The 25,504-nt window shown below is 38.0% G+C and overlaps 2 protein-coding genes across 3 annotated transcripts; one reads left to right on the top strand and one right to left on the bottom strand.

Moving 5' to 3' along the window:
• The first annotated feature begins 1,929 nt into the window (after positions 1-1,929).
• Positions 1,930-22,415, top strand: TRAPPC3L (trafficking protein particle complex subunit 3L). The gene is made up of 5 exons (XM_085309129.1): positions 1,930-2,063; positions 7,293-7,390; positions 9,079-9,178; positions 20,733-20,918; positions 21,985-22,415. Exons 1-5 carry the CDS (start codon positions 2,022-2,024, stop codon positions 22,102-22,104), a joined length of 546 nt encoding a protein of 181 aa, XP_085165255.1. The 5' UTR covers positions 1,930-2,021; the 3' UTR covers positions 22,105-22,415.
• On the bottom strand, positions 15,196-20,373 carry CALHM5 (calcium homeostasis modulator family member 5). 2 transcript variants are annotated; one of them, XM_085309123.1, is made up of 3 exons: positions 20,101-20,150; positions 19,707-19,825; positions 15,196-16,978 (listed from the first exon to the last, which is right to left on the bottom strand). In XM_085309123.1, exons 1-3 carry the CDS (start codon positions 20,111-20,113, stop codon positions 16,589-16,591), a joined length of 522 nt encoding a protein of 173 aa, XP_085165249.1. In that variant the 5' UTR covers positions 20,114-20,150; the 3' UTR covers positions 15,196-16,588. The 2 variants fall into 2 exon arrangements, with proteins under 2 accessions (XP_085165249.1, XP_085165248.1); XM_085309122.1 differs by having other exon boundaries at positions 19,707-20,373.
• Positions 22,416-25,504: the final 3,089 nt, after the last annotated feature.

Raw genomic sequence — 25,504 nt, 5'->3', positions numbered from 1 at the left:
GCAACAGTTAAAATTATGAAGGTGATTTCCTTTTGTTCCTTAAGAAATGGATTCAATCCACTGTCATCTTGTATCCCTCACTGGAAACGTTTAATTCCCAGTTTATTCAGACATACCATTGCTGGTTTATTTTCTCTAGCATGTGCAAACCTTTCAAAGACATAGTACATAATATCAAATGTAACACATTATATTTGTGAATTTACGTACATATATAGATATATATATGTGCACATATGTATTTTCCAAACCAAATGGGTGTGTTCTTACTACATATTTTACCTTCTGGTCCACAATGTTCCTTCACGATTGTAATATTAATAATGCAGATTGAAGTCATTAATCCCTATATTCAGAACTGAATAAATAAAACTGTACTCATTTATGGATAGCCTTAAGTGTTTTGTGATAGTTTCACTGCAGATAAATTATGCTACTGATAATCTTTTAGAGCTGTTTTTTTTAAAACATAATGCAGTACCTTTTTTTTTTTCTAGAGTATAGAATGTCTCCTGCAATAAGAGATGTGTTTGGTGCTTGTGGCTAGCTTTAGACAATCTGAGAAACAAATCCCTCTCAGACTTGATTTACAAATGTGAGTAATTATCTGGAGAATTTTAATGACTGAATTTGTAATTTATTTAAATTTAGATATGGTGTGTGTCTACAATAGCTTCACTTATAGAAGGCAGTCAGATTTTACAAGGCCAGAAARGTGCCTAGAAAAAGATGGCAGAGCTTATTATGTATAGTTGTCAATACCAGGTCATTTTAAGTAAAATAAAACCTGTTAGGATGCCTCTTTTGCACAGCGGAAGACCCAAATCCTTTTATTTCTCCTTTTTTTGTTGTTGTCTTGTGTCATAACTTTAAACTACTGTATTTTGTAAGTAAATTAATGCCCCTTATTCCAGATGAAGGGCATCTACTCTTTTCTGTTTGTGTGGAGTATGATTTAGCTGCAATTTTACCTTAACACTAACTCTAATAATGAATTTAAATCTAGTAACAGYGTGGCATTCGGATGAGGCCACATTCTTCTTCCTCTCTTCAGAGGATGAAATAGGAATGTATGTGGAGATGGTCCTATAGGGAATGAGAGCTACCTGATTCATTTCTAAGTTTACTAGTAACCACGATCTAAATTTGTGCCAAATCTAAGCTAAGAGAATAGGCCAAATTTATGTAAAATGAAGTTGGAAAAAGTAATCTGAACTTTCCTGGATGCTTGTAGCAGCGATGTTTACAAGCAGTGGTTATATCATTTTAACAATGATGTAAGATCTATTAGAGAYATCAGTAATGGAAGTGCCATTTGCAAAAGCTGGCAGTGGTAGCAGGAACACAGTTTATTCCTTTGGGAATTTGAACAGTCTAGATCTTCCTGCCAGCTTTGCACTCCCAGAAACATGGTGATAGCAGTGCCTTGTGACCTGTACACCTAGGTAGCTTCCACTCACCAACCTAAATCTATCACAGCTGGCAGCTCCTTAAAATTGAAGTTGATATATTTTTTTTGATTACCTGCTGCATCAATATCTTGTAATTGTGTTTAATTTATTCTTCAGTGACGGAGCTTTTGTTAACTCTCCAAATGCCAAAGCCTGACACAACCGATCAAGTGTATTTGTTGTCCCTTAAAGTATAAGGCTTGCAGATCTCTTGGGGCTGCATAATTTGACTTTGTGTGTCTTTGCTGTATATTTGATTAAAATATACTTTGCTGTATATTTGATTAAAATCCATTCTTATGGATGGAGCAGTTATTTCTGTTATGTTCGGTGGCAAATCTGCTGCCAGTCAAATTCCTTCCAAAGGGCTTAGTGCACGTAGAGAGTAGGAGGAGCATCAGCAGCATTACAGAATGCAGCAAATACATCTCCTGCAAAGGCAGAGGAGAAGAAAGGAGAAAACTTTGGAGAAGGGAAGGAGGAAATACAGTAACTGAGAGAAGAACATACTGTTGGAGAAAGAAAAGATATAAACGGCCAATCAAGTGCTTCAAGCATTACAAAAGCAAGATGTCACGACCACCAGGAAGAAAGCAAGACAATCACAAAATAGTAAGACCTTTTAATAACTTGCAATTAAAATTATGCATGGAATTAGAATCAGCTGTTACTGAATTAATGTGTTTTATACAGTCATGATTTCAAAATAGCTTGAGAGTATAGAAAGCAACCAGAGTTCACTAAGAAATTCTGGGGATGACTCTCTCAGTATGAGAGGGAGGGCAACCTTTATAGGTACAGTGAGACAATCCTATGAGCTGCCAACAAGCTGCCAGTTTTAAAACCGTGCATAAAAGAAGACTATCCATAGGAGCTGGAGTCTGTCAGATTCTGAGCAGTAATACTAAGATATGCTCTAGGAACCTTGATATCTCTCTAGCTACCTTGATGATGATATGAAATGATATTCAGGTAGTCCTGCTCTCAGCGTGAATCGTGAGGCCAGAACTGTGCTCCTGGTTTGGGGAAATGAAGCTGTGCCAACCACATTGCTAGAACATGAGCAATTACAGGATTAGATGGTTCAGCTGCAGCATACCGGGTACTCACTGTGTGCCTCAAAGATAGCACACCATATCTTGTCTGGGGGTTTGTGTTGCATGAGCAGAGGTGCTTCTTCATTCTTCTAATGTTACACAGTGCACTTTCACAGGATCATAAATCTGGCTTTTAAGGGCAAAATCTGATTCTTGGAGAAACAGTGGTAAACTTTAACTGTCATTTGTGGAGGTTGGCTTTGACCATTGATCTCATAGCAGAGAATTATATCAAGTAGAAGTTATGTGGACCGAAACTTTCTTCTTTTTCTTCATGTTAATATTCTCCTAAAATTTTAGTAGTTGTTCTAGATACACTGCATTCTAGTAGTTGTTTTAGATACACTGTATACAAGAATTTCCCAAGAGGACTTCTTAAACTGCATGATCATAAAAAAGTTTATTTTGTACCRTTAAAGTTATCATTTATTCTCCTTCTTGTTCTCTAGCTGTGGTATCTGAAATATGACAAATTCAGATAGTAAAATCCTATTCAAAGAACATTTGACCTTTTACCTTTTCTCATGGAACCTGTGACATTTTAATCTTACAACTGAACGTCTTTTTCCAGAAAGGTGGATGATTTATTCTGGTTTGAAACATGAAGTGAGTCACCTCATTTGGATGTGATGCCATTCCTTTGCACTTCAGAGTTTCTTTCAGTGAGCACTATGTGTCACAATAGCTTAGGACATTCGCTGTTTATTTCTAAAACTAAGAGTTTTCTCATCAACAAACACAGTTTGTCTAGCCTGCTCTGTTAAGCAGAGGTCTGGATAACAAGTCAGTTTGGTATAAATCTCTCCACTGGTATAGTTAGTTCAACAAACAGCAGGATTCATGAAACTCTTTTACAAGTAACACTTGTATACGCTCTCTTAACCAAGATCACAGCATCCCACAGTCTTAYGCCTCCACCGCAATGTGGGCAGTCTCACCCTTCCTGCCTATCCTATTCTGCAGTTGCACAGAGGACTCTGTATCGCTTGCCAACATGACATCCTGTTTATCCATTTGTTTTCCCCATTATATCTTCAATTCTCTTCTGCGTCTCCTACATCACCTTCTTAGTGGGTCAGCTATAAYATCTGTCCTCTCATCTATGCAGCCACTGACTTCATTAGTACATATGACTGTTGATATATGTATGCTCCCATGAAGTATGGCTGAAACTGTCTGGTGAAGTCAGTAGCTGTGAGGAAAGGCCTTACAGAAGGTTAAAGTGATCAGCTAAGCTTCAGTTCTATGGAAACTCAACTTTAAGCTTACGTTCCTGATGATCCAGGTCAGAAGGCAGCATGAGGGTGAATGATGAGTGATACGGGCTGCTGGAGGAGAGGGCAGTGGGAAGCTCAAGTGACAAAGTGACAGAGGCAGAGATAGTAAGCACAGCTTGCTGAATGTGATGGATAGGACATGCTGTGCTCATCATTGGGAACAGGAGAGGGTGGGTGCACTTTGTACCTCACCAGGAGMAGTCTGTCCCAGGATGTCCTGCCTGTTCAGTCCTTTTTCTACTCATGCTCCCACCTAGCTACAGTGTTTGCCAAGGGTCAGCCAGGACTGTGAGTTCTCCAGACCAGGATTCCTACACCTATCATATGTAAGAATTTTGGTAGCAGCTTTTTGGTAGCAGCTTGAGCAGTGGAGATTTCCCAGAAGGCTTTAAGTCAATTAATAATTGTGCCAATACCTGAAAAGGGGAAAGTGGACAAAGGTGTCCACTCAAAAAAAAAAAAGTGTATTATAATTTATGTCAATCCACATGAGTTTATGGGGATAACATTTTGTCAAATAAATTAATTTTTTATTGGATTGCAAGAGTGACTGATAAATATAATTATGTTGATATAGTATGCTTAGGTTTCTCTAAGGCATTTACCTTATTACACCATTGTATTTTTTGTTGCGACTGAAACAAAACAGAACCTGTGTGAAATCCATTTACTGCATCAAAATCTTGTTAACTAAAATTTGGCAAGTGTGCAATATTATTGTAAATAGGAATTATCACCAAGGAGAGTTTAGGAAATGGTCTTAAATTAGTTAACATATTTAATAGTGTCCTGTTGAAAGGGGAGCATTTCTTAAATTCCAAACCTTTGATGCAATGAGCAGGAGGAGGTCTTTCTACCAAGTCCTTCTTTCCTTCCCTGTGTGATTTGTTCTATTGCTATCATTGGTGTTTAYCATTATTGTTTTCCACAGATTCTAAACTGAAAAAAGACCTCTGATTTACCCACCTGCCACAAGCCAGTTTCATTTTCTTGAATTTGTGTCCAAGAAGTTTAATGAGAGCCAAAATACTCCATCCCTTTAGGGCTAACTGCTACTCCTACTAAAGACAGGCAATTCTGCAGTGCTATGGAGGTRATAAAGCAGGATCCTGTCCCAGGGGGAGAAAAGAAGACTTTCCTCCATCTTGGTGAACAGCTAAGGATCCCAGACTGGTRCTTGTGAAGAGATCTGTAAAGAGACTTTGACTTCTTCCATTGCTGTCAGTGCTACAGAGYACCATGCGACCCTGCTCCCAGGGCAGGCAGCTGTGATCTTTACCATCCCTTCAGTCTCACTCATGTAGTGTAGTCCAGCCACAACTTCTGCATTAACCAACTCAAACAATATCTTTTAAGAATGGTTTAAAAAGCACCTAAATGAGGTTTAGCCGGTCTTGTTTAGTTATTCAGACCAAGTGTGGGATTCATKCCATTTAATATTAGCTACTTTAATTTTTGGAGTCTGCTTTTTGTTGCTTATTCTCTCACTACGAGTAAAGGAGAAGGACATTGCAAGGAGGCACATAAACCAGATGCAGGTCTGATAGGCTTGATTACCCTCTGCAGCCACTTCCTTTCTTCTTTGTTGATAGACACTGTCTTAGATGACCATGTTGGACCTAGATGTCTAGGTTTCAGGGGGCAAGTGTTGCATTGGACTGGACTGTGAAAATCATTCCTGCCAACGTGRTTTACATTTCTTTTTAAATTGCATTTACATTTCATAGTATCACATTGTGTTTCTTTTGACTGTTTATTAAAAGACATAGAAGGAATTGCATGAACCCATGTCATTTTCCCCCATACTTCTTTTTATATTGTAGGACTGGCATTTACCTACAATTTCATCCTCTGTCTCTGCACATCACATGGTATACAGCAAATATCTGTGTTACAGTTTTGTAGCTAAGAGTTTCAGAAGTAAATACTTTCCTTAAATATAAACATATATACAATATATATAAAACACACACACACGCGCACACACACACACACACACACACACACAAACATCTATCTATCTATTTATCTATCTATATGTATATACACACACACACTAGAATCATTCCCTTAGGGAAAAATCATCTCGTTCTTCTAATAGACTCCCTGAAGCATTGTATTTGTTATATTGCACAAGATCCTAAACCTTCGGATAGGCCTGGGCAGTTCTTTGCATTCCTCAGATCTTCTCAGTCACATCAGTCAAGATTACTGCTTGACCATTGGCAGTAGGGGAGCAGCTCTCCTCTAGCTGTTCGTCACAGTTTCCTGGCAGTCCCACGTTCAGCAATCCAGTGATGCAGCAGTTGATATAAATGCTCTAGTTAACTTCGGCTGTTAGCAAGGTCCAGCAGCATGTTGGAAACAAACTACAGTTTTGATGACACTGTTTAATCACTTAGGCTAACTTACCAGTCAACATCTCCCTGCTAGCTGTACCTGCCTGCAGAGATATTCCGYGAGCAAGTGATGGCCATAAATCTCAGTCAGCAAAGAATACCTGAGCCTACACTGGGAAAGATGGACTTGTTTACTAAATGAAAGGAGGAAAAATGAATCTACACTAAGGATGAGTTGAGGCTATGTTAATTATGATGTTAGCTAATTGTGACCACATTTCCCAGTGTAGATAAATCCTCTGAAAAAAACTAGTATTTCCAAATCTAAGTAATCAACTCATGTCAGGATGAATAAACATTTACCTTCTGTTGGTTGACAGGAAATGACATTTTAAAAGCAGGCTACACTAGCAATAGGTGTACTTTTGCTTACTTAGATGTAGTGGAAATAATGTCACAATGAGACTGTCTAGGCATTTGGAGAGTTTGTATAGATAGTGACATGTTATTTGTAAAGATTTGTAAAGAAACAGAAATGTTAATGGGATTGATTCTTTTTTGCTTTCCTTGTTGTGTTATTCTTCACACTTACACTGAATGATAGTAATTTTTTTTACTGTTCTGAACTAATTTTTTTTTGTGTCTACTTTGTATTTTGGGGGGAAACAGCTAATGATTTGAATCAAATCACATATATCTTTTTGAAGCAACTGGAATTTATCTGTGTACATTTTTCAACTTATAAAAGGACTGATAGCTCATTACCTCAGTTACTCTTCCCACAGCTAAATGCTTGCCATTGGTCTAGAAAGTCATTTGATGGCATTTTTCAATCCAGCATTCATATGCATTGTTATAGGACTCCAAAATTTGTCTGATTGAAGTAGCTGTATGATGGCAAATTGTATTTCATACAAGCAAAATCTCTGCGCAGAGACTCAAGTGATGATGAAATTAGGTTCTGTCAGACTTGAACTAAAGWTTTCAGTGGTTACAAGTCCATGGACAAAAATCTCTTATTAATGTAAAAGGTATTTTTATTTGTTTTTAATACAGTAGCAGCTTAGAAGTGTGGTAAGAGTTTGATCCTAGTTTGTTTCATTCTCAATTTCCACCTTTATCTGGCAGAGCAGAGAACTTTTTGTGCTCACTTATGGTGCTTTGGTAGCACAGCTGTGTAAGGACTATGAAAAAGATGAAGATGTCAACACCTGTTTAGACAGAATGTAAGTATTATATTTACTCAGCATTACAACATTCAATTTCACCCATAATGCTGTTTATCCAACTGCATATTCTCTTTCAGCTTTATGTCTGTTATTTTTTGAGTTCCAGAACTTTATTTAGGACTGCACAAAATATGAGAATAAGATTCAATATTCTGTCAACAGGAGTAACATTTATTTATGAATAAAGGAAATCAGCAATTAACTTTTCAATTCTCCTAAGAAGAGTGTGGGGACTGTTCTGATAGCTGACAGTTGTTCCTTGTTGATCCTTTGTTAAGCTAATTAATAATATAAAATTTTAAATTCTATCTTCTATGTCCATGCATCTTTTTTCAGTTTCCATATCAACTTTCCTTTTCTATTTCTTCATCTCTATAGTATTTAAAACTGTTCAAACTTTTTATTTCTCATGGGCGTTTTCTAGCTAATACACACTTGGGTGTCCACTTTCCTTGTGGCCTTCCTTCCYGGTGCTTCCCCTCATAGTGTTTTTGCGACTTGGACAGCTGGCTGGTGGTCACAATATCAGATGTTAGGGGTTTGGTTTAGGTGGCCAAGTCAAAGGGAGCCCCACTGTAGTCAATAGCCTTCCCTGAGGGCGTAATTCAGGTGTCTGACTTGGGTACTCTGAATTGTCCTATGGCAGTGGCTCACTTTCCCCCTGGATTAGGAGCCCCCTGGCCTCTCAGCTTTAAAAATAGCATACAGCAGAGAGTGAAACAGCAGGGATGATCAGTTAAGAACTGATTTTTATACAGACAAACTCTTTGGAAAGGGAAGATCCTGTGTGTATAGGATCATGTGATTCTGACTGAGATTCCTAGGTATTATCAATATAAAAATAGTATCATACAAAATCAGACAGAAGCTAATTTCAAACTGCTTAGTGAGAGATCCTCGTTAGAAGAGTTCATACTTTCAGGAAAGTCAGACATACCAAGTGATGTACAATAATCTCACTGAACAGAGTAGACACTCCGCTATTAGACTGAAAGAAGAGAGGTTAGAGAGAAAGAAGACAAAGAGGAAAATGTGGAGGAAGAGTCAAAAAAAAAAAGTAAATCGGTAAGAGGATAAAGGGAAAGGGACCAGGGACCAGCTGTGAGTCCATTTCCTACGAGTTTCCTKTGCACTAGAGCTCTGCAGTGAGGATGCCAAGGATTAGATAAACTTCATGCCAACCCCAGAGGTGAATGCTGTGACTTGAAAGGACAGTTGTTTTCATTCAYCTTTTTAGAGGCAGCATGAGATGAACTCTCTAGAGTCACTTAGGATTGGAGAAAAYCCTATGCTAAGTCTTTTAGTGATAAAACGGTATGAATTGGCCTTCATTTRTATAATATTTATGTATTATATATGTTATATATAAAATATATAATATTTAGATATCTCTATATAGATATATGTATGTATAGATAAAGTATGTATAATCAACATTYACATCATGTTTGCTAAGTAGGAAGAATTTAAAGAAGTACAATTTCTTACATGACTACATGAAGAGCAGGTCACCTGTACTGCAAAATGTGGTAGARATAAGAATCAAGTCTAGTGAAATCTAACGTCCTTGAAGTTATTTATTCAGGAACATGCAGCTGTTTTCGCTGAGAAAGTGTAAGAAGCAGATTAGGGAGACAGCAGGCAGGAAGAATTCTAAATGTTAACTTTCTTTGGTTTTCCTTYAGGGGGTATGACATTGGCATAAGGCTGATTGAAGATTTTTTAGCTCGTTCAGCTGTGAAAAAATGCCGCAGTTATTCTGAAACTGCAGACATGATTGCACAGGTAAGTGAGATTTATATTCTCTAGAGGTTGCTCACCTTCAGTGGTCTCAGCTTTCCCCGCCTTTATTTTATCAGTTTGCTCCAAAACTCTGTAATCTACATCTCCTGCTATATTGTAATTGCCTTTCAAAAATAACTGTTCTCCACAGTCACACACATACTTCCACTGCATTAAATATGGCCTTTTTTCATATCTATAACTTTACATCAACTAACAGCACACAGATGTATGGCTATAGAGAGGAGACATCACTTTCTGCCTCTGTAGCATAATWGGTAAATACCAGGCTAGAAAGGAAAACATTCAACAGGGCACAAAAAATGTGATGTTTAGTTAGTCAAAAATTTTGCATAAGGTCTATTAAACCTGCAGTGGTAAGTTTGTCACCAGACAAACAGCAGACAAATGGCCACCAGAACAGCAGACTTTTGTTTGCATGAGTATTATTTTTACACAAGAGTTGAGGACAAAAACTCAAAGTGAGATACAACCGATGAGAGGCTGCTAAACCATGACCTAACATAATTTTAATGTCAGTTGCTAACTTGATCTTAAAATTCTTCTATGAAAGAGAATTCACAGTCTTTCCTAGTAGCCTGTTAGATGTTTTACCATTAGAAGAGTAAAAAACTTTCTTTTTGTTTGCTTCAGATTAAGTTGTTTTCTTCTACTCCTRCCAGAGGCAAACAACAGAAAATGATCCATGATCAATGGACTTCAAAATCAAACATTCCCTTGATTTTTCTCTCCAAAAAACATAAGCCTTAACTGCCTCTTGTAGTCTAAAATTTTGATGTTCTTACTCCTGYCCTCTGAATTCTCTCCAGCATTTAACCTTAAAAAGGAAAATGTTAGGAAGAAGCTGCAGGATTTTGTGTGGAAGCAAGACTSCATGGAAGAGGAGAGGAATTTTAAGAAAAGAAAGTGAGAGCAAAATTATCCTCACTACCCACAAATCAAAATGATAAAATCAATGTGGATGCTTCTCCACTGCCATTGGTGGAAAATTATCTGTTTCTGAACGGTCTTTTGCACTACAATCAGACAGTAAAGATCTAGGAGGAAGCTCAGTGGCAATATGGAGGCTTTTAAAGATGTATTTTTGCCCCTGGGGCAAACCAGASCTCCCAGAGAAGTAGTTACAGAAGTCTACAGGGTGTCCCGTCCCTTTAGACTGCTGCTCCACTGTAAASGAGATGATACTTCAGAGCTATTCAGTTAGCCCAGAATTTCTGATACCCAGACTGCTGTGAATGACCCCTTTTATCCTTAATGATCTTCAGTCAGTAAGCTGGTTGTCAGCTGTGTCTGGCCTTTCCTGATGACAAAAATTAACCATACTTTAGGAGAAAGAACCACTTGCTAAGCAGTCATTTACTCTAAGTGGAGGTCTGGGCATCAGTTCTTCCTTAATTGAATGGAGATTCATTTCCAGTTGCTCATTTTGGGAGACAAAAGTATGCCTGGCATGGTTTTTGGTTGCTTAGAATTACCAGTAGCAGCAGCTAAARGCAAACATTATGTTTAACCACTAACTACACAACAGGGAAACACTGGGTTAGTGTACTAACTTAGTGATATGCTAGTAGCACAGGTGTATCCTAGTGCAAATTGCACATGACTGTCACCAGGTGATGTGTGACTCTGCTCACAATAACTGTATCAGAAATTCCTAAGTTACATCTGACTGAAATGGAAGAACGGATGCTATCATTCAAAAATTTGTGTCATAGGGAAACTGATAGCTGTCATAGAACTAGAGAAAGGACCTCTTTTCATCAACTATTGCTGATAAGGCTGTAAACTAAATCACTGCACATGCACAAGCGCAAAATACACATATATACCACAATTTGCCAGAGTTTCAAAGCAGAGCAGGTGACATTAACAAATCAGAACCCATTAACTCATGAAAGAGTGAAAACTAAATTATTCCTAAAATAAAGCATGTCAGATCAGTCTCTGAATCTGAGTGACRTATCTCAGGATCAGTGTGATGTGTAGCAAGGCTTCTAAAGAAGCTAAGACAGGGCAGAGGATCCATTTGAGATTCKGAGAACAGCTAAATGGAAAATATAAGACAAACAGTGTTTCAATCACTGTGTTAAAATAGACTGTCTCATTTGAAATGATATCAGGCATGAAAATCACATTTTGGTTCATTTTATATTCATCTTTTCCAGGTAATATATGTTCTTTGTTTTCTCTGGGTTTTTATAAACATATCTGTTTTGCTGGGTCTAGAGCTGCATCCTCACAGTTTTCTTATTTACCAATCCTGCAGTACAGCTGGACTGCTATTCTCGATAGAGAAGGTTCAACAACAAAATACAGTGAGAAGTTAACCATGGAAGCATGGAAGCAAGGAAAAGGGCGCTTYAAAAAGACATTTTTTGAGAGAAGTAATATTATTTGGAAAGATTGGAACACCCTTTAAAACATGCAGTCTCTTGAGTAGACTATTTTTAGCAAACTAAGAGGAATTCTGTAGCAGCAGTATAACCTTTTGGGGGCAAAATGTGATATGCAAAGTATTTATAAACTTCTTTTACAAAACAATTTTGAAGTAGTCTTTAAGCACATTTTTCAGAGCCAGATACCAAAAAACCCATATATAAAATGACYCAGCAAGTAACTGCAAATACACTGTTAAAGYTGTTGGCTCAAAATTACACAACTTTTTAGATGAACTGTTTAACTGCTTGCTAGGAGGGTTATCAGCAAGCAGAAAGTGCTTGAATACTTAACTCTTCTTAGGTACAAATCTGTTAAAGGGTGAATGTAGAGAGTAAAGTCAGTTTAAAGGTTAAAATAATTAAAGCAGTTAAGCAGTTAAAGTAGTTAAAGCCAAACATCCTGTAAATATAGCTGGGAASCTGCGTTCCTTTGGAAAGCAAAAGAAAAGGAAAAATCCATGGTAGTATATACAGAACTGAGTAGCTAGTGGTTTCCTAACTTTTTCAATAGTTCTAGACTRTATTTAAGCACTATTAAAACGTTAGTGAATTTTAGTCTTGCTACCTAAGATGGTCTGCAGGGTGAGGCTTGACAAAGCACAAATGGTACATTTTTAATTCCTACCTATGCATGGATTTCTTGGTTGATGTTATGCAAGATGTAATCCCATAGAGTTGCAGYCATAATTTTTGAAAATATAGTAGTGCTTTTTTGCTTCATATAGGTGTCATTTTGAAGGCAGACCTGTAGAAGTGTCTAAATAGGTATTCTTTTCTTTCTTTTCTTTTTTTTTCTTTTTCATTTCATATAGATAGAAATGAAACAGAGAGATTTATGGATGCACTTTCAAAACTTGTTATTCATTTTACTTCTCTCTCTTTGGCAGACACAAAGAAATAGGAAAAGACCTTTGTTTTACCCTTAGAGAAGTTGTGTGAAGCAGTTTTTAAAAGTTTTTGTTTTAAAAAAATCATTTCTGAACTGTTYGTTAAATTACTTACTTATGTAATTGCTTAAGTTACTTACTCCTCTGAGTCTTTTCTTTCTCAATTTTCACTTAACTGTTTTCCAATTTTGTCTTAATTTGGTCCTTCAAGGCACTACGTACRAGCCACTGATTTTGCACAGTTTCCATGCAAGTTTGCTTTTACTCCGGAAATTTTAACAATAGAATTTGGAAAGAGTTGTAAGGGAACACACAGCTGAAACTCAATTGAAAACACATGAGGGGCAGTTAGCATGTTTAACTAGTTATTGCTTTTGTAACAAAGACTTGGAGTTTGACGGAGCAGTGGCTGTACAGTAGAAGAAGAGTATTTAAATGGGGAAATTGGATTCTGATTGGTTTCTGCATTTATGCATTGATATATTTAGTGGATATCAGAGTTAGTACAAAATCTAAATTTTCCAAGAGGAAATGTTGATTCTGCTGGTCTTTTTTTTTCTTCTCACTTTGTTTTGGATAGTGTCAACAATACATTGATATAAACCAGGTTTAATGATAGCTGCTTGAAGGACAGAGTGAAATTTGCCAAAATCTGATTCTAGTTGAAAACGTAGGGTCAAACTGGAGTTTATTTTGTCTGTTTTTGTAAAAGTTTTCCTGGAGTGGTGTGCAGTTGTATTAAATCACAAGCATTTTGGCAAAAAAAAAAAAAAAAAATAGCTAGACTACAAAGGCCCTGGAAAGGAGGGCTGGTGAGGGACTTGGGCTCATGCCAGGCAGATATTACTGCACATAACGTAATGCAGGGCAGCTGCCATTCAAGGTAGGAACCAGACCTGGGGGGAGAAGGGGCACAAAAGGGCCATGCCTTCAGCCTGCCAAGCAGAAACGAGCTCTGCGTTGTGCCATGGGGCCTGTGGGCACAATGCTGGTCTGGGCCGGAGGACCTGTCTATGTGCCCAGCAGCTTCTGCTAGGGTCTAAGAGTGACTTGGGGGTAAGGATGAAGAGAGGAGGTATTGCCCTTCCACAATGACAGAGAAGGCCAGGTTGCCAAACACTCCATTTCAGATGTTTCTGACTGCTCAAGTGCACAAAATGGGGTTTTCTCCTGGGATAGAAGAGATTGCCAAAAGCCTATGGCCTGATCCCTCTGCCCTCCTCCCTCATGAAGGCTTTCACCTCTGGGTCCCAGCCTTGCAGCACGGTGAAGACAAGACTCAGATAGGCAGATCTTCCCTGTCCTCATCCCTGCGTCAGCCCACTTACTTCCTGCCTTTCCTGATCAGACCATTAGAATACTGAGTGTCCTTCTTTTTGTGTCTGCTACTATTCCTTTGGTTTTCCGTGCTGTCAGTGTGGAAGGAAGGGTGCAGACAGCTCTAGGAAGTGGAGAGCAGCCCCGGCAGTGGGGAGAGGAAAATCCTGTTAGGTGTTGTGTTTCTTCTTCCCTGCCAGGGAGGTGAGGTGAGTCTGGGCAGTAGGTGTYGGGGCATCTGTCAGGAAGAAAGAGAAGAGCAGACAAGTGGGAAGGGATATTTATCCTGGAGCTTAGCTAGTTGTAGCAGGAGAGGAGCCTCTGGAGAAAAATGCATACCTGGTTGCTGGGCTGCAGAGCAGTAATGTGCCTTTTCTTTCAGCAGCCCTGAGGTCGAAATGTGTATCTGATTCTTCTTTGGAAGACTTGAACCCAGTTTGTTCTTTCCCTTTAAACTGCATGTGATAAAGATCCTTATCTTCTATGTCAGTTCTTAAGTGATCTCATCTGAATGGCTGATGCTRCCAGGGTCAGCTTGGAGCCTATTTCTGTATTTTGGCCAACTGTAACAAAAATACAAAATGCAGGTACAGCCTTTGGAGTTTGGCATAACCCAGAGCTTCTTCCGTCACAAGATGGCCATTTTCATTTGCCATTCACAGTACGACATCTGTATCACAAACCACATGAGAGTGCTCTTAATGCCTGCTTGGATCTCAGCGAGCTGAGACACACTAGTAAGCAAGTGAGGAACTATGGCGGTGGCATTACCACCTATCCAGGCCTGCAGACAGCAGATCCGTCTGGGAAGCTACTGATAGATASTTTCCCCTGTAATAGGGATAATTCAAGTATTGCAATTTATTCTTTTAATAGAYATTCTAGTAGGTGAAAACTGACTATATGAATGTCAGGAGAAAATATATAAACAGAAGAAGTCAAACTGAACAGGAAGTTGCTACACTAATAGATTGGGTTACGAATAGTTTTCTGAATGAGAYTGGAAAACCCATTATGTAAAGGGCTTTTCTGCACAGCATCCTTTCAAAAGATTACRTAATCCATTGTGTAAGCAGAGCTTCCCATTTGCTATCATGAGTATTTAGTAAAGTGAAATTGTCTGATTACGTGACCACCTGCAGATCTGACTTAATGGTGTCAAACATGCCTGCTGTTGTGACTTGCATTTTGACGGTGTTGCCTCTGTGCTTTCAGCTGCAGCAGATAAAATTGGACATAAAAAGATAATGTATTTTAAGTGTGCTGCAAAGTGAGGCAGCTGGTATAAAATACATTAATRTAACATCTGCTTAAAGACCACGTTTTTCAAAACAGAAAGAAAATTCTAAGCAGATAGTGGAATTAGTTCTTGTATTTTATTAAAAGAAAATGAGTAAATGGACTGCAAATGGAGGCAAATTTTTCCTTCCACTGAGCACAGTGAGTATGAGCCATGAAAACAGAACAGCTGCATAGATTACATTAATTCATTGATAAGGATCTGATTTGAGATGTGCAGAAAAGTGATTCTTTCCAGACTCAGAGAGACAAGAGGTAAAATGCTGCATAAAAGCCTGCCAGTCACCCCTGGGAAAGAAGCTTGGCAGAAACTTCATCTTCCATTTATACAATGTTTCTGGACACACCATGTGAGATCCACATTCCAAGTGCATGAGGTAAAACAAAGCTCAGGGATAAAATATATTTATCAGAAATTCTGATTCTGCAGACCTCTCACATGCCTTGCCTATTAATTCTTCTTGTCACATTCTAACTTTCCAAAGATATTAAGAAAAATAAAATCAGCCTGCTGAATAAATATTTTTTTTTTGTTGTCTTAAAATGTGGAATTTCCTTCCAGCCTCTCTGTCTTATGTTGGCTGCAGGCCCAGTACAAACAGTATTCTGCAGTTCTACAGGCTGCACCCAGTGTCCAAAATCCACCAAAAATGAGAGCTTTATACTTTCTCCCACTGAAAAGCTGGGAATAAGCCAGTACTAACTAGTCTGTGGAGGCAAAATATTAGCGATACATTTTCGCTTTTTGCAACAAAGCATTAACAACTACTCTTTTTAAAATGACTCCTTTTTTTTTTTACAAAATCGTGGAAATGTTAAACCATTTGGCCCACTCCAAGAAATTACATGGCACCTGACTGTCAATTGAGGTAACTATTGCGTGTGAACATGTCAGGGACTAGAAAGCCAAGGCTGATTGATGTGACCATCCGTGGCGTTATAGGTGCAACAGGAGACCAAAGGCATACGGTTACCTTGAGTGACTGCAGTACTCAACGGTATGCAATGAGAAATGATTTGAAAGCAAAACTTCTACTTCCTGTAGACTGTCAAAAAGCCACACATCTGTTATTATATACATGCATTTTAAAATGGTATTACTTTATGATACTCYCTTGATTTACATGGAACAGGCATGCTATCTGTTTTACATAGGAAGTTGTTAAATCCGTCTCTCAGAAGTCATTGTTCAGCCCTTTTTACTGTCATTGCTGTCCTGTTTGGATCAGTTCCTGATACAGAGCCAGTGCTCACAGAACATGAGCTTTTGATGGCATTGAGGACTAGCCTATTCTCACTGATGCAGAAAAATACCTTCATGACTTCTTTTTGGAGCAAATGTGCAATTGCAGTGAACAAGAAAAAAGGCTATTGTGAACCAGAGAGACTAAAACATCTAGAAATAAGCTACATTAGCAGGATATTATAAAAAAGCTGAAAATTGATGTGGTTTATGGTGTTTCCTTTCTGTCTACAAAGTCCAGCACTGTCTCTCTTTCCTCACTGATTTCCTTCTGGCCTTGCTCAACTAACCTATGAATTGTGCTATAATGTTGTTCGCTGCTATTGAAAGAGTAGAGCTGGGAAGCATCTTCCCACGCCTGAAAAGCTGGCAGGGGAACAGCTTCTGGTTCCGTGTTCTCAAAAAAGCTCTTCAGGTTTCGTTCACTCAGCTTGGTGGCGTACAGCTGGAAAATCTGCTCCATTTGCTCCTTCTCTTTCTCCATGTATGTCCTCCAGAACTTCAGCTGGAGGTGGCTGACTTTTGACTGGCAGCTGGCACAGCATGTAGTTAGCAGGGACAGAATAGCGGTGGTAACTATCACACACCAGCCTAAAATCTGGGAAAACAAAAGAAACAGAGCCARTGAAAATGCCACTTAAAATAGGACCATCCAACAAAGTGATAGCTCTTTGTTCAGAGGGCCTGCTGCTCTTCTCGGAGTCCTACTACAGGTGAATAATACTTAATGCATAAGTATTAATGGGGCTTCTACATCTGGACCAAAGAGAAAACAGAAAAAGTCAGGATCAAGACTTCTCAATATTGCTCATTTTGATACCTTTTTCCAAGGAAAGGGAAAGCCAGTTGTTTTTTACAGTGGAAAGTAAAACTCATGGGAAAAGTTGGCTTATATTAAAGGCTGCACAGAAAGACACAGACAGCCTCAATTTTAAATGACCCTATTTTATAACTAAGAGAATTTGGGTGACAAAAGCTGGAGAGACTTGATCAGAACAAAGTCAATGGCAGGAACTAAACAGATGATCTCAAATCTACAGACTGTATATAATTTCTCACAAGAAAAAATCTACAAAAAGTCTAAATGATCCATCAAAAAATATAATGATTTAGCAGTGTTATACTAGACCTGAGAACAGGAATAATGCATCAACAATTTAGAGGGGATAATTGATGAGCATTTATTGCAAAAATATAATCATCTAATATGTAGTGTGTTTGAATTCCTCACTTATTTGTTACAGAAAGGGAAAACTGTGTAGATAGGAGAATAAGCTGTCAGAATTACTAGTTTCTTGAAAACATTAAATAATATTAACCATCAAGAATTAGGATTAAAACACAAAATTCAGAATTGTGACAAACCAGAAAACCATAAAAAAGTAAGTAACTTTTGGCCCAGGTCAATCTATATTTTAATTTTTGAGATGTGTTGCTTTCAGATTTCTTTTTAATTAAAATAAAGAAGCTATTATAGCACTAATTAGCTAACAGAATATAAATGATTGTTTTAAACTAAAAAAAAAAGCTTTCTCTCATTTGTTTCCCAGGAAATTCACTGAATTCTAAACTATTCCTGTTAACTGTTTTTTGAAATGATGAATCAGCCTTTTATCGTAGAAAATAAATGTTATGTCAAAACTATATAAAGATCTTCCTCTTGTCCAGGCCTTTAAGCATGCTGGAAGCAGAGGGTAAAAAAATAAGAAATAATGTGTACATTGAAAAGTTGGCATTGCAATAGAACCCAATTCATTTAAACACTGATTAAGAACAGTTGCAGTGGTTTCAGAGAGTGGCTTCTTTATCCTGAGATAACACTTTTTCTGCATCTCTCAACTATTTTGTAGCCACTGCAGCATTTGACAAAACTTTTTTAAGGAATATTTTAAAGGAAAAACCTACTTTCAATGTCTCAGGTTGTGGAAAAATGAGATTGGGATTCCTACTGTGGRATGTTCTCCCACAGGAGAGCAGAAATGTGAGCACAGCCTGGCCAGGCCATTGTGGAAAAAACTTTCTAGATTTCAGAGCCCTGTATGAAATGGAATAGATGTCCCATGCACTATTTTAATGGTGATAATATGGAGAGCTAGAACCTGCCTTTCGTGAACTTCTCTGATTTACAAAACAAAACAAAACAAAACAAAACCCTCACAACCACAACAAAAAGCAATAAAAATCCATTTTTAGCTGAGGAAAAGTTTCCTCAGAGAGATCTGTGAAACAGAAAGGCTTCATGAAAAAATAGCCTGTTAAAAAGGACCTGTTAAAAAGGTCCTTTTTAACACCTTTTCACCTTCTTTCAGCTTGGAGAATGGGTCTATCTATTCTCATGCTATCAGCTGAGTCCCTTTTCTTTCATTGTTTCCTATACATACAACTTAAAGTCTTAAGAACTGTCTATTATTTGCTTTTGAAAACATTCCATTAAATTTGTCTGCATTCCAGCCTGTTCAGCGTTGTACTATTTGCATGAGAACTTGAAAACAAAACTGAGTTCTGGGCTGGAAACAGTTCCAGATGGATGCAATTGTCTGACCAAAACTTACTGGCTCCACAGGTTATTTTTTATTTCTGCTGTTACCTGGCAATTATCTTTCCATCGTTTCTGTAGATTTTCTTTTTTCCCCCTTRTTTTGATGTTTTTGTCTCTAAGTTTTCTTACATTACAAGGCAATGAATAAAACTGTAACACAGCAATACAGGAAAAGGTAATATGGTCTCAGCTTTGCATACTCTGATTGTTTTAGCTTAGTGGTTCTTCTTTACTCCAGGCAAAAGGAAWATATTTCATGGAGTAGTGATATCAGCAAGTTCATGATGTGGGATGAGAGGAATGCAAACATAAACAATTTATAGAAGCTGCGTGACACAAATCTGATTTTCTAACATTCTCCCACTGTTAGTGACCTAAGATTTCATTCCTGTCTCCAAGATAATTTAAATTTGGTTGATGCCAACTTTTTAAAAATAGAACAGGCTCCTTTAATGGGGTGTCATTTCTTAATTCAGCTTCCTCAAAGAACACAGTACTTTAAATTTCTTTCCATTCATTATAGAAGAAAGTTTTAGGTTTTGGTCCTTACCAAATGGTAAGGTAAGGACTAGGTCTTCRTGGTCATGACTTCAGTGGGACTTCGCAGGGCTATGTCACAGCTCAAATGGAGCTAAAAGATTTATAGACTTTGTTTTGCAGAGCTGCATCATGCCAAAACTTTAAGTGAAAGCAGTGGTGTTAGTTTAGCATCTGATGTTAGGATATCTCACAGATTTATCAGAGCAGTAGGTGAAATGATATGATGATCTTAAGTAATTTTTCTTACCTGAGACTGTGCTTGAAGAGTTAGTTTGAGTTCCTCACTCTCTGGAAAGGACATGGTGCTTTTGCCACAGGCTACCCTGTGTAGCTCTTCAAAGCACTTGACAGATTTGTTGTGACAAACTGCATGTAAGTAGGCAGGATTTTTCAAGCCACTCATCGCACATTCGTAGAAAGTCCCGTTGAGCAAAGCCACAGAGAGCCACATTACCGGGGCTACCAGAGCATTTAAAGTGATGCATCCAAAGACATAAAAGAAATGGCAAATATTCCCTTTTGGGAATATTTTTCTGGGATTCACCCAGCAACCCGTAAAGAGTTTCCATGTCTTGCTATTCAAGAAATATCCAATAACTAGCAAAACAAAAGCTGGGGCGAAGAGAAATACCAAACCATACCTGAAGTTTTCATCACTGCAGGGACATCTGAAAGCAACAAGAGAAAATACACGTTCACCTCCCACTGTCAGCAGAGCCATAAAGCTGTAACCAATAGCAGTTTTCTGCTTCACAAAGAATTTCAGGATTGTTTGGAAACCATCCATGTCTGATATTCGTTAAAGAAGTAAAAGTCAAGACCCTTTTGTCTGTGTTGTAGCAGTCTGTGGTTGTGGATAAAGGGAGAGCCCTTCAGATGAAAAATGGTCTGCTGCTAGCCTGTCTGCTTTAGCGCCGCGCYGTCTAGATAGAGTGGTGATGTCACTGTCTGCGTGAACAAACCCACATGGGACCCTTTCACTAGCAAAGCGGATGCTACAGATTCGTGGTAAAATTAATCAGTAGGATCAGAAACGCAGATTAGCAAGCAAGTTTGCCAGCTTGACAAACTTTTTTTTTTTTTTTTTTTTTTGACTGCAGTTGCAAATAAGAGTAAAAACACACATTCACCCATTGCAGGAGTTCTTGATCTGTGACCAAAGTCTCCAGCAATATAGTAATGGACCTGATATGAATGCTAGTGGTTGCAGGGATCCCTGACTCTACTTAGAGCACACAATAGATTCAAGTGACGGAGTTTCATCCTTTGGCAGGTTGCTTTCAAGATGTACCTTGGGGTCACCCCCAGGGTGAGCTGCAGCAGTGCCGCGGGAAATGAGTTCTCTTTAATCCTGGATAAGAACCCATTAGTGGACTTTGTGGAGGAGCTCCCTGCAGAGCGAGCATCACTTTGCTACTGTAACCTCCTCTGTGGGGTGATTCGAGGTGCCTTGGAGATGGTAAGGAAATGCACGTCTGTTTTCTCCTCTCTTTGTTAATACACAGAGGCACAGGAACGCAAAACCTCTTGCCTAGATAAAAGTAGGAAACTTAGTAGTATTTAATCTCTCAGATTTAGTGTGTGCTTCTAAACAAGGACTGACTGRTCATGGCTCCTAAGGTAAAGAAGCACAAATTGGTTCACATCCACACTGTTTCAACTTGAGTCCTTCAGTAGCTGATTGGTATGCAGGAGCTAGGTGCAATGGGTCAAAACAGGGATGTGGAAAGCCAGGGGTCCCATACTGGACTTTTCTTGCTGCTCCCTGATCCTATTTCATTTAGCAGTGTAGGCATACCAATARTAGCCATCCCTGTTCCTTTCCAAAGGTATGAAGATAAATAATATTCTTAAGTTACAGCAATATAATTGGAACATCTCATGAAATAAAGTAAAATAAAGTTTGGATGAGTATAATTTTAAAAAACAAAGCATCAGAAGTGTATCAAAAGGCATTCTATATTTTATTCTTAAATTRAAGGCTCTTACAAAAGAATACATGAAGTTCATCATTTGAAAGTGACTGAATTGTAGAGCCTCTGTGCCATTTTCTGAAAGACTGTATTTGTTATTTCACTGTGCTTCTGCCATTAAAAATCTAATTTGTCACATTTTCTATGTTTCAGAAAAATTAAAGCTGTGTGTTATTTATGAAAATCAATTGAAAATTGTAGTAGCTTATATAAGACTAATTAACAAATATATTAATAAGCATCAGTATATGACCATGGGAAATTTTGTGATCACAGAATCATCAAGTATGTGATTTAAATTCCCAGAGCAAAGCAAAACACAATGGGGAAAATTAACGTATTATGCAATTTCTRTTGTGTATGTAAACTTCCTCTTTATTATTTTGGTTTGGAAAGGCATGAAAAAGAATAGAAATCTCTTTCTTATGAAACTTGAGAAAGAGACCCCTCTTGTGGTGAGAGAGAGAGAGAAAAAAAAAACTAGTTATACTAAAGATTGGGAAGAAAACTGAACATTTCTTTGCTTAACTGATCAGTCATGATTCTTTCTAGGTCCAGTTAGCAGCAGAAGTTACCTTCCTCCAAGACAAGCTGAAGGGTGATGCTGTGACAGAAATTGGAATTACATTTTTAAAGAAGACTGAAGACAAAAAGCACAAAAGAAATAACTGAAAGAAATATCAAGAGGAATTCTTGCCAAGGGATATTTAGCTCCTTTTGTTTCTGAAGAAGATATACAGGGTAAAAACAAATCAGCTGAAATCATTCATAAATTTGAAAGGGGAAGAGAGTCAGAAAGCAAACACAAAGTAGAGGGGAAAAATCTTCATTATCATGATACAGACATCACTATGAAAGATCAAAATGGCCCCATCCTTTTACTTCCTTCTCACATAACCATGATCTTGATCTCAATAGCAGTTTTACCTCAGTCTTGTGTGCATGCTGGATCCAAAATATCCATTCAGAGGCCCACTTTTTTTTCAGCAAAATGTGACTAGTCTTTTCCCACTTTGTTTGTTGTTAATGTTTCAAAGCTTTGTTGCCAAGAGATGCTTTTTTCCCCCTGGCTGTTCGTAGTTAGGAATAGTAAATTCAGTACCTAAATGCAGATTCTCACTATGAGGTATCGTTTTTGACAAGTTGTGGTTTGTTGTTCATTGTCCTTTACACTGAACAGGCTCTTCCCTTTGATACCAAAAAGAGAGGAAATTTCACTGATGGCAGGAACTGGTTTATTATGGGCCTTTCTGGTCCCAAATGCAGTTTGGCTGGAATGCCTTTCCCAGCACTGTACCTGCGTCAGGCTGCAGCACGCTGATGGCTGTGGTGATATTTGTATTGCTTCAAACTTAAACCTTTTTGCAATTCTCACTTCCATGTTGTCTTCAAGGGCATTGGTCTCAYGACCAAACTGACTGATGCATGGCATAATTAATATGTAGTCACTGCAGATCTGTAATTCACCTAAGCAAACTGAAATAAAAACTCAGAGATTGATGTTCAACCAACTTCTGGGTAATTGTGTGTGTTTCCACCTGACCTTTGCAACCAGCCGTTCAATATCTCCCACTTAATAGTGGATTTTATTCTTCACAACATACCTGAGATGTAGAGAAATAGCAGCCTCCTGCAGACCTGAGTTACAGAGTAAGATTTAATGTTTTCCACAGTGTAACATACAAAATCTTGTTAGGGCTGGGATGAAAACCCAGGTCCCAATTCCTAGCACACTACTCTACCACAACACCAGCTGAACTTTTTCGTTCTCTGGGAGCCAAAACCCTCTTTTCAGATTAAAATACAAACTATTGATTTAATTTATTCAAGCCTAAATTTAACTTTGATTTTATTGTTGTGATTTTTTGAGCTCTTCCCCTTTTTTTTCCATCAGTCTTCTTTGTTCTTAGTCCTGCTAAGCCAGGAGCAGCTCTTACCTTGGGGCAGCAAGGTCCATTCCCACTAGAGCTTTATAATCCTAACTATAATCTTTCTTCCTTTCTTTGTCTTAATAGTGAAATACAGTGGTGGCATAGGGCAATAGAAATTTAAGAGGACTTTTTTTTTTTTTTTTACAAAACAGTAACTAAGTTATTCATTAYCCAGCCCTTTCTGGGCTCAGCCCAACTTGCTGTTACAAGTTAAAATAACAAGTTACAGCATGTAACACCTTGTTACAAGGAGCATATTACAAGAACCATATTACAATATGTAATAAGTTTCCCTAAACATTTCTTATCATCAAGTTAACTCTTTTGGAAGTAGACCTGCTTTCATACACCCGTATGCCTTCAATGGGATTTTTGGTGATTATGCCTAAGCTCACAGAGATGATAGGCATGTGGCACCTTTGGCTGACCATGAAAAGGTCCTTTACAAGGTAATGAACATTTTTCTTTTTTTTTTTCTCTCTCCCCCCTCCCTGAATATAGCAACTGAATCCTCTTATTGCATTGAGAATGAATAATCTATGCTATATTTGTTTTGTATAATATTGTTCTCTTAAACTTCTGTTATGTTAGATATGCTCACACTCTGCAACATTTCCTACAAAGGTCCCTACCAGCCATAAAGCATTAAAGCACCACAGTGCATGTAGGTTGACTCCTATATATCCAAAGTCTGTTAAACACACTCTGCCTACAAGCCTTACATAGCAAAATCAGAACTGCATACACAATATTTTTAAAGCAAGGACCATTAGTGACATCCTGGAGCCTTTACTGCTGCTGGCTTTGGTGTGAATAAGGCTTCTCCTTTCTAAACTTCAATGCAAAATATTTGCAGTTGCTCTTAGTATAAGACATCAAAAACGTTTCTTTAGGTTCCAGGCTTTTAGATTAAACAGCACAGTAAAATCTTTACTTTTACTTAGATGTGGTAAGTTTTGAATGATATACTTCCTCTATGTAAGTGAACACAAAGCGGAAATGTCTGGGCCAGTCAARCTAGCATAGATCTGAGATCAGGCCAAGAAGCAACATCAGGCTGCTGGATGAGACTAGGGGCCGGTTTGTGCTCATTTTGCCTTTGTGCATCTGGTCCTGACAAACTGACACTCCTTGACTCTCTGCCACCCTCCTTTGTGCTGGGCAGACATGCTCAATGCACTGACATTTTCTTCTTCTTCTTCTTCTTCTTCTTCTTCTTCTTCTTCTTCTTCTTCTTCTTCTTCTTCTTCTTCTTCTTCTTCTTCTTCTTTTTATTATTATTTTTTTTTAATTTTCACTTGACACTGGATCAGCTTGTCTGCTGTATTCAAAAGCAGAAACGAATAAATGTTAGGTAACATGTCACCAGAAGGGTATTACCCACCCATTAAAGCCTGCATTTGAGAAAAGGCAGCATTTACCTCTGTATAGAACATCACAGCAAAATCTCTCTGTTTTTTTTATTTATGGGGAAACTATAAAAGGCAGAGATTCTCACACACTTGAAAATGTATTTCACAAGTAATCTAATATGTATTTACAATACATAATAATTATATGTAGCCCTTATTTTTGTGCACACCTGCTGTAAYAATAATTACAGAATTCTATAATATAACGGAGTATGATTTAGGCAAAGCCTAGCAACATTCAGACTACTTGCTCTCTTTAAGTAAATAGTGTAAAAAAGTAAAATTGCAGGAGAGGAGTGTCTTGCAGAAAGCTACTCAGTTTGCTCCTGGGAGACAATGTGTCCTCTGGAACTGCGTCTGAACTCCAGCTCATGCTATAGGTGCCTGCCAAAGGAYGGGGAAGTTAGAGGAGATGTTCTCAGAAAAATGACAATAAATGTYAGAAAAAATAGTGACACAAGCTACATTACCATTAGTCGATGATATTAGCTAAGCTATACACATACGTTTTTCTGCTTGGTTTATTTAGTAGCATGTTCCTRGAAGTCTATTTCATATTACTTCTTCTCTTCAATGTAAACCTTTCAGATTGGCTTTTGAAGGTGGCTAACAGTCAGGTAAGGGACCAAAAGAGGCAACAGAGCACTGTGAAGTGTGCTGAAGTTTCCATTTAAAAATTTCTTTCATTATAAATGTAATTACTTGGAGAAAATATGAGTGTTGGATAAT

This window comes from Rhea americana, unplaced genomic scaffold, assembly GCF_003343005.1.
Source record: "Rhea americana isolate MKP2758 unplaced genomic scaffold, rheAme1 scaffold_290, whole genome shotgun sequence".
Lineage (NCBI taxonomy): Eukaryota > Metazoa > Chordata > Aves > Rheiformes > Rheidae > Rhea > Rhea americana.
Note: the sequence above shows the minus strand (reverse complement) of the source record. Positions and strands in the feature narration are given on the sequence as shown.